We start from the raw sequence: 9,845 nt of genomic DNA on the forward strand, positions 1-9,845 counted from the left end.
AAAAACTTAATCAAACGTCTCTCTGTAACTATTTTTCAAGGGCTGTTTACGGATGTCAGCAACTTTTAAATTTATTAAAGGTGACGTGCTGTTGAATTGCTGTAAACATGAATGATTTTGCTTTCAACAGATATATTTTCAAGCATATGATCAAGTTAGTAATTTCATTCCCATTTACAGTATACCTTTTAGTAAACCTTTTCGTCTCTTGTTTCATGCTAATAAATCTAGTTTGTTGCTAAACTTTATGTTGCGCTTAGCTTAAAGAGTCGCAGTCCATCAACCGCTAGCCAACGCAGACGCATAGCATGTGTTTTGGTCGAGCTTTGTTTATAATAATTAATGGTAGGTCGAACGTAGCGATAACTCCTAGTGTGGCGACATAATTACGTCATCCATCTGCGTGACATTTCGCTGAATTTGCGTTGCTGCTGATGAAACACGCTTTCGCCCCCACGGCCAAAAAAATAGTTAGGCGCCTATGATTTTAACTATTCAAAAGTACTAACTTATAGACATATATAAACATTATTTTTTTGGTAACAATTTCTTTGTTTTATTTTTCCTTCATATCTTAAATTTTTCTGAAGGTGATGCAACCTTGCCAAATTTCTTTCAACTCAATAACTTACTTCGGTCACAAGCACGTTTTAACGTTCGCGTTTTGTCGCTTTTACCTTTTTCTACACCTTTGCTATGTTGACGTGAATTGTTTTTGATATCATGATCAGAAAGATAAACAACTGAACTGACATGACGAATTCAAGCACGTTTTAACGTTCGCGTTTTGTCGCTTCTACCTTTGCTATGTTGACGTGTATTGTTTTTGATATGATGGTCAAAAATAAAAATAACTGAACTGACATGACGAATTCAAGCACGTTTTAACGTTCGCGTTTTGTCGCTTCTACCTTTGCTATGTTGACGTGTATTGTTTTTGATATGATGGTCAAAAATAAAAATAACTGAACTGACATGACGAATTTTAATTCAATAGTTCAAACATTTTATTTTTATTACGGTACCCGATAATTTCCTTTTAAAAATTTCAAAAACTCGCCGAATAGGGCACTCGCCGAAAAAGGCTCTCGCCGAATAGGGAACTCGCCGAATCGGACTAGTCGAATCGGACTCGCCGAATCGGACTCGCCGAAACGGGCCATTCCGATCAGAAATAGCCTAAAGTAACTTCATTGTCCCAAAGCTTTTTGTTTGACACTCATCAAGATGTATGACCTCTATGACGTTACATTTTCTAAACTTTGGGTTGACTTTAAAGCATAAAAGTTAGTGACTTACCGGAATAAGATCGTTTTTTGAATCAACCAAGGAGAAAATTGATAAATAATAAAACTGTAATAATCTCGCAAAAAAAAGCAATCAACCTATGTCTCTAAAACAAAGTTTGCCTAATTTTAAACGAAACTGCATTAAAAGAGCGAGTTTTGCCAATACCAAACATTCAAATATCTCGGTGTGGAATTAGCAACAAGAAAACATAGAGATGTAGCTTTATTTCTAAAAAATGCCGAAGAAAACATGATCTTATCCTTTTGCTATGCCACCGGACAGCACCATTTTACAGAAATATTCATACTCACAATTTTGTTGAAAATGCTCTCAGAATGCACCAAATTCAAAGTAATTTTTCAAAATTTTCTGGGGGATGCCCCCCAGACCCCCCGCCGCTGAGTGTCGCCTTCGGCGAACACGCCATCGGGCTTCGCCCGCCTGCTGTCACCCCCCCCCCCCCTTTCTAAATTTTTGACTACGCTACTGTCTTGCACTGTCAATATTTTGACCCCCCCCATTGTTGAAGGTCTGGCGGCGCCACTGATTATAGGAAAGCATTCGATTTTTTTCACCAAGTTCTTGTACGTCGCTTTGTGCAGACTAAAGTTAACCAGTAACCACGCTATGGTAAAAAAGCAAAATTATGTAGAATCCTATGCAAAATATAGTCTAGGTTTCTCAGTAGGCTATTGTTTTCAATGGCATTGAAAAAAATTGGTGTCGGCTATTTTGCTTGAAAGTTCTTTCAGCATTAGGTGCACGCATCGACAAACTTATTTTAGTTAAAAATATGCGCCACCAACCATCTCACTGAAATTAATTTAAATAAATCCATAAAAGATTGTAATAGATTCAACCGGTGAAAATACGAAAATGTAGATTATTCTCATCATTTTTTCTCCTATTATCTAGCTAAGATTGATAGAAAAAGGAAACAATCGGAGGAAATGTAATAAAAGCCGTAATAACATCGCAAAAATCGTTTTTTCGTTTCGTAAATTTACGTTGGAACAGCAAAACAAAACATAACAGGATGTCAGCATGAATCAAATTTGGTTAAATTTTTCATTAAATATGCTTTTGTTGAATACTTTTATGGAGGGTCGAGAGATTATTGATTGCTCTGAGGGGGTCGCGGTGGGAAAAAGGTTGAAAACCCCTGGTTTAGAGTGTCATTAGGTTGAGTATTACCACAGGTACCTACTATCCATTTCTTTCCAAAATCTTTTCTATTTGCTTCAAATTTAACAAAAAAAATTGCGTTTGTTTCCAAAACCAATTTCGCGCCATCATGAGCCATTTTTCTGTTGTTTTTATGTTATTTTGCAGTAAATAATTTAATTTTTTTATGTATGTAGGCTAATCTTGTTACTTTTTTTTAGCTTGGTTTGCAAAATTAGGCCCTTCTCTAGTAAACAGCCTTAGGCCTACAATACCCTTAATCCGGCCCTGAACGCAAGCATTTCAAAACGTTTGTCTGACAATCTGCTGCGTTTGGGACTCTTAAATGTCCTTTCCATGTGAAAACATGTGTTCCACAGCAGCGTTGGATGGTATTGGTGTGTCAAGCTTTAAAAACATTTACTCGGAAAGATATCACTGTTCCAAGCGTACTGTGATGGTTTAGCATGTATAGCCTAAATCTTTTAGTGAGGTCCACTGCACCAACATCGCTCTTTTCAGAGGCATAGAGCTCTTTGTTGTGTTTTTACCTCATTCAACCAGAGTCATACAAAGATTTTCTACTTGTATTTTAATTCGCAAGAAAGAAACTGTACTGTGAAAAGGGCGTGACACCAAAATATACTTGAATTCAAAACGAAAAGCGCTGATTAACAAAAGCAGGCGGATGAATACTAAGCAAAAGAGAAGACCTGAGGGAAACGAAAACAAAGTACATCGTTGCAATGCAATTAAACCAAAATACATAACACTCTTGAAATAAAGCATCTTCAACCTCCGCGATGACATTCATTGATTTTTCGCTTTCTCTCTCTGATCCCTCGTTCTCGACAGGCTACTGCTTACAAAGTTACGATATGAGTGATCGCTGATCACCATTTGGCAAACTTCTTCCGCTTGTATTCCAGGTAGCCATTCCAACCAACGCGAAAGCCAGTAATTCGGTTGAGTCGCGCTGGCCAAAATATATTGTGAAACGAGATAACAAAAAATGACGCATGGCACTTGACGCTTAAAATCGGCAAAATAGTTGACGGCGCTATCACTTCCGTCAATTAAAAAAAAAATGACGGCGCTAGCCTCAGCGTCAACGTGCAACACTGGTTGTTTGTTTGTAACTTTAAAACTATGTTTAAACGCAATAAAAGTTCAAGCTAAATCACATGCACCTTATCCAAACAAAACCCTTTTATCTAACAAAGTGCTAATTGGGAAATGAATTGACCCTAACCTTTTTGGAATTTTAGAACATTATAAAAAGCGTTAGCCTATATTGTTATTGATCATATAGGAAAGTTAACCTAGTTTCCTATATTTAGGATTGATTTCAAAGTAAGTTTAAGCAATAATAAATTCAATTGTATGTTAATTAGCATCGTTTTATATCTCTACGATTTCTTTACTACATGACTTCTTTCAGAACTCTACTTTGGATTAAAAAAGCGCTGTTGGGAGAAAAATGTTGCTCGGCTATGTCTTGTGTTTAGTATCACTTTAAACTTTGAGATAATTTAATCTACTGTATTTACTTAAGACCACCGATCATGGATACAGCATTTTTCCGCATGCAAAGTGGCGCTCAAGAAATATTGAAGCAGCTGAATGAAGACCGTACCGGGGACCAGTTCTTCTGTGACTTTACAATTAAAACAAACTCTGGCGAGTTTCCCGTACACAAATGCCTTTTGGGTGCTTCATCAGATTATTTCAAAAGGCTATTCACTTCCCACATGATGGAGAGTTACAACAATTCTGTAGAGTTATTCAGTATTGACACAGCAACAGTGGACATGGTCATCGAATTTATTTACGATCAAAACCTTTCTTTTAGTATTGAAAATATATATGACCTTTTGCCAGCTGCTGAATATTTACACATTCCTATGCTTAAAAGTCGTTGTGCCCAAATCTTGATAGATAATATTTCAGAAGAGATTGTGTGGGAGTCTTGGAAAACTGCTGAACTGTACAATTTAACCGAACTCACAGAAGTATGTAAAAGATATTTGTTTTTCCACTTTTCCCTCATACTGAAGAAAAAAACGTATCTTCCTTTTGATGCTGTATTGTTTAAAACGTTTATAGAACAGAAAACACAAGCAGTCGAAGAAGAGAAAGTGTTTAAATGTGTAATAGCTTGGATAGCATATGATGACGCAAATCGTAAGATACACTTCACTGAACTCTTTGAAAAAATTGATGTTTCTAGAATGGGACCATCCATGCAAGTTCCAAGATCCGACTTTGCTGCGGTGTTTTTAAACAATCAGATATACGCAATTGGTGGAATGTGTACTAATTTCTACTATACTTCTTGTGTGGAAAGATTGGTTGATGGCAGATGGCAAAAGGTTGCTTCCTTGAACATAGAAAGAGCTGGTCACCGTGCAGTAGTTTCAGAAGGAAAAGTTATTGTAACTGGTGGATACAACTTGTTGGGTAAGCTTGAATCAGCAGAGGTTTACGACCCCCGAGCCAATGAATGGCATTGCAATTGTATGGATTACTTACGTGACAGGTTTTTGATTATCGCTCTATTGCCGGTGGTATTTTTAATTGTTTATACCTTTCTAAAGTTTATGATGTAGCTTTACTGCAAGAAGTTTTTTTTCTCGTCCTAAAGAAGAACCTGCTGCTTATAATACTGCGCCCATTAGACAAACACACTCAGCCATACCAAATGCAAAAAGCTATGCTACTTCAAATCTATTTTTTAAACTAGATAACAGGCTGTCTAGGGTAGTAACAAATGAGTTAATACAACGCCAAGTTTTTGACCGAACAACCTTTATATGATTTCATGACGCACTGGCAGACTATTGAAAGTGCTGGTGTTAGTGTTAGAACAGCTAACCTTCGTGTCGTATTTCTCAATCGTAAAATCATAGGCCTACTTTTTATCTAGTTTGCGATTTGGGCTTAATCAACCTGTTTCAGTCCAAAAAATCATCTTGTAAATTCTTACGTGTGTGTCTGTTTTGCGTTATTATTGTGCTGGCCGATACGTATAATCATTTATAGAACAGCTTATTTTGAATTTCACCGGCTAATGCTTTTTCTTTTATTGAAGTAGTGTGCCTGTCTCTGCACACCTGTGTGTAATTGTTAATATGCAGTTAAATTTGCTGTTGTGTGGTGGTGACTGACTAGATATTTATATAGTCTTTTGCTACCATCTTGATTGTGCTGCTATAGCCTACAATGTATTGTTTTTTTTAATTTGTTCATTATGCTTTTATATTGCATTATCAAAACAAACAAATAAATTGACTGACTATTGACGCAAACGAAATAATATGAAAGGGGTAGCCATGTGTAGCCCGCAAAGCTATAAAATGTTACTTCAATACGCGGACAAAGCCAGGGCCGTTTGAGCACCATCTCGCCCCTCCCCCTGAAATCCAATACTAGGCCCTTATTTTTAGTGATGGCGCTTACAAATAAGACGAGAAAGCATTTAGGGTCATAAACTCTTTCTGTGTGGGAAAAAATTACATTCATCATTTTAGCAAAAAGTAGGCTAAACAACTCCTAACATTTTCTAGAAAAAAAAAAGTGAATATTAACAAGCTATCACGACAACGCAGTAGCGGACGTAGAAAAAAGTAGGAGAAGTTAAAAAAAATTAAAGGGGGTGTTGGGGGCAGCAGTGGCCGAGTGGTTAGCGCGTTGGGCTCGCAGTCGAGAGCCTGCATGTTCGACTCCAGCCACCCGCACTTGCTGTTGTTTCTCTGGGCAAGAAACTTTACGATAATTGCCTCTACCCAGTGATCGATTTCGAGTAATGGGTAGTACCAAATTGAGGTCATAAGTAGAGTAGACAACCGGAAACAGACATTGCAGTCGGCTGCAGCGTGGGTCAGGTGTACGTCGGAAGGCGTACACCGATGCATAGCGCTCAAGTCCGCTTTCCCGCAATGCAGGATAAAGATAAACAAACAAACAAATTTTGTCAAATATAATCTTGTTTTGGTCACTTTTTAGGCATTTTTAGTAAAAAATAATGCTTCTTTTTTTATCAGGACACACCCTTGGTATGTAACCAAATTTATCAAATAAAATTTTGATTGTGGTAGAAGGTTTGATTTAACCCTGTGGTCCCTGTCATTAGTACGAGCTGTTTTCGTACTCGGAAAGCACGTCACGGGCTATCTTAGCCCCGTGCTAATAACGGAAACTATGAAAATCACAGAGCCAAAATATTTTACAAGATAATAGCCATGTGTTGTGTAGCCTATTATGCGTATAGAAATTAAATTTTCGCCCTACAAATTTAGTGACATAATGTGTTTGAGATGAAAAAAAACGTCAGAAAGTCGTTTTTTTTTCTAATTTCCCGAAAATAGCTTCAAATTAAAATTTTTCAATTATAACATAGAGTACCCGTAATGCTAATCTAAACAAAAAATTACTTTTGCTCAGAAATATTAGGCATTTTTGGGCGTTTTTACATTTCAAAGTAATTGCACTAACATTTATATTGTACTAACATTAACATCTATATAACTAGCATTGGATGAAAATGTCTAGCCACCTGTGACAAAATGCTTATTGTGAAGGGCAGGAAGGTAAAAAAATGATCAGTGTAGGTTTAAAAAATTCGTAAAAGAATAAAAACTAAAAGTCAAGAAACTTTACATTTCTAGCATATTTCCTTCTATGAAATATTTTACTAACTTACTAGAGTCCTCATAAAACCCGTCCTCATAAAACCCCGTGTCGCTACAGATAGGCCTAAGGTTAAAATTTAAGTCAGCTTGGGCCCTACCATTAAAAAAAAATTGTTTACGTTTACGGAAGGATGACGATGAACGTTTACGGAAGGATAGATCAGAACTGACGATGCACTGAATAAGTGCGAAATATATTTTCTGTAACATCTACTGACAACTGATCCCTGTTACCTTAGCAATTGAGGTTTTAGCTTTTACGGAAGGATTTCAATAACTTATTTCTTGAAAGTGTATTATAGCTCAGTGTGTGTAGCGTTTCAGTAGTCTAACAGTAGTAGTTTTCAGAACTTCGAAAATCTATCTGAGGTGTCCTGACATTCGTTTCACTGCACGCTTAACTTCACAACCTAACTCGATTGACAATGAAATTTTTAAATTTAATTGTTTAATAACTAGGCTATTTAAGTGCGCAGTGGTTACTTTGGAATATTACATCATTTTGGTTGTTTTTGTGGGACACAAAAAACTTTTTACTTTCTGTATCCACTGTGGAAACTATGCACGTCTAATTTTGCTGAGTAGATGAATAAAATGTCGTTGAGCGAGCACAAAGAGCGAATTTTTTTTGTAAAAATGGTAAAAACATTACGCATTAAATGTTACCAATAGGCTACATGTAAAATTACAACCCCAAAAACGCTGCACTAACCAAATATGAGTAGGCCCCTAGCCGGGGGTTTTGGAAGCTGTAAATACGGCCTTGCATGATTTAAGCTATTGAATATCTAGCTCCTGTAGCAGCTTTTCTATTTTTTAAACAGTAGGCCCCTAATCAGCTGTGGGTTTCCGGGCCGCGAATTTGTTTTTCCCACCAACTTTTTGCCTCATTTGCATATTTCTGTAAGTGTAGCCATAACTGGTAACTGTTTTTACCGATTCATTCTTTCGCGCGGTTCTCAAATTCAGCAGCCAATTTTCGCCCCCCCCAGTTTCAAATCTAAACATTGAACTTAAAAAAAACGAAGCCTGGAGGCTGGAGACGTACCTAGTCAAGTCAAGTTTAAAATAGTTGAGAAAAATTGATTCTGGTCACACTTAATCAAGTAAGATTTTCCAAATTGATTAAGAATTAACCCTAACCCTACTTTTTTGAAAAGCTTCTGTGCACAGCAAAAAATAATTTAAAGAAAAAAACTGACTTCGATGGGCGTCGAACCGTTGTTCTCACAAACATTTGGCACAAAATGAAACCACTGAACTAAACGTGCCAACGAATAAATGTTTGCATTCACACTGTAGGCCTATAGCCTAAATGCAAACTCTATGCGAAGTAACCGACAGATAAATTTTCCGCTCGCCGTAATCAATAATGACTACACTAACCGAAATGTGGAAATGAGACAGAAGGTTCGTGGGAAAAAAACAAATTTTCGCTTCACGGCCGAAGATAAGGGGGACGGTTACACTGTCCTGGACAAAGCCATAAGCAAGGTGTCAATGCAACGCCCCAAGTGCCCAGCAGCTATTAGTTGTGGACTTTCGCGTTGTGTCTGGTGGTGACTGATGACATTTGAGTGATCTAAATTCGGTCGAGGATTGTAGCCTACCACTGAACGACAAATGCTCAAGCATGTTTCCAAGGAATCGAACCTGGGCCGCGTGGGTGAAAGCCGTGTAGGCCTATGCTGTAATCCAACTAGTGCTTTAAAAGTAGGCTGCACTGCGTTGTTCAATTAGAAAAAATCAGTTTAATAAATTAATGGTTAAATTGGCAATAAAGAATCAAATACCATGTCCATATGCCAGCGCTTCTTAACTATGCATGGTAGCCTACGCCACGGAGCACTTGTGCGCTCGCAGCAAGGTCACCAGCAGGTGCGCCGCAGGGAAGTTGTAACAATTTTCGAAAAAAATTTGTACGGTATTATATTTATAATTAAGGATATAAAATAGGGAATGTGTTCTCTTACGCAATCAATGGGTAGTTCAGTTTATTAATGGTGTGATGTTTTATTGGTTATGACGGTTAACACTTATGAACCAAGATTTTTTCAATCAAAAATTGTGCTGTGTGTTTTCAAAGGCTAATTTTGCATCAAAGTTTTGAATACATTTTTCTCCCACAACACTTAAATTTTCCTTAAATTAAATCAGCTTTTCTTCCTCGTGAGTGACCCCAAGTTTAGGCTATCTGCCTTAGAATTAGGCCTAGGCCTACACTTTTATCATATGCAAATCTTTAATCATTGTGGCGTTGCCACCTTTGTTTTGTTTGACTTGTTTCCATAAGTTATATGGTTTTCGCAACATAGTTTTTTTGCATTCCAACAAAAATCTACAGCTTATGTAGTATCCTGTGTCAGCCCGATAAGATGAAATTCGGTGCAATTTGAACTTTTTAAGTTGTTTTCGTACCACAAAGATAAAAATTAAAAATCGAGTAATATTTAACTTGTGGATCTCTTTGAAAGTGTTGTTGTCTGTAATTATTCTATAATATTTGGAATCCCATCATCATGATTGGGATGTTCTTGCTCTAATGTGGCCTCTTGTCCTCCGTAGTGCGTGCCATCCCGCAGAGATGTTCGCATCTACCTTTTCCACATTCTGATTCAATGGTTTTGGAAATTGAACAGATCCTGCCAATTTTCAATGATTCTGTGAGCATCTCTGCTTCCTGGCAACTTTATTACACAG

General features: G+C 37.2%; 2 protein-coding genes across 3 annotated transcripts in view; both read left to right on the forward strand.

Annotated features, from left to right (window-relative positions):
- Window positions 1-9,845, forward strand: part of LOC145784863 (biotin--protein ligase-like) — a 28,891-nt gene that overhangs the window by 5,895 nt on the left and 13,151 nt on the right. Inside the window, exon 6 of one of the 2 annotated variants that reach the window (XM_082596701.1) lies at window positions 4,010-4,146. The exons of the other annotated variant lie outside the window; for it this stretch is intronic. Coding sequence (XP_082452827.1) covers window positions 4,010-4,068 — 59 coding nt within the window. The 3' untranslated portion in view covers window positions 4,069-4,146. Of the gene's footprint in view, window positions 1-4,009; window positions 4,147-9,845 lie in introns of those variants that run through there. 2 annotated transcript variants of the gene reach the window in all.
- LOC145784864 (kelch-like protein 9) lies at window positions 4,020-5,756 on the forward strand. Its single transcript, XM_082596702.1, has one exon. The coding sequence runs from the start codon at window positions 4,020-4,022 to the stop codon at window positions 5,061-5,063; it is 1,044 nt and encodes a 347-aa protein (XP_082452828.1). The 3' UTR covers window positions 5,064-5,756.

The sequence above is a fragment of the Aplidium turbinatum genome, chromosome 15 (assembly GCF_918807975.1).
Source record: "Aplidium turbinatum chromosome 15, kaAplTurb1.1, whole genome shotgun sequence".
Lineage (NCBI taxonomy): Eukaryota > Metazoa > Chordata > Ascidiacea > Aplousobranchia > Polyclinidae > Aplidium > Aplidium turbinatum.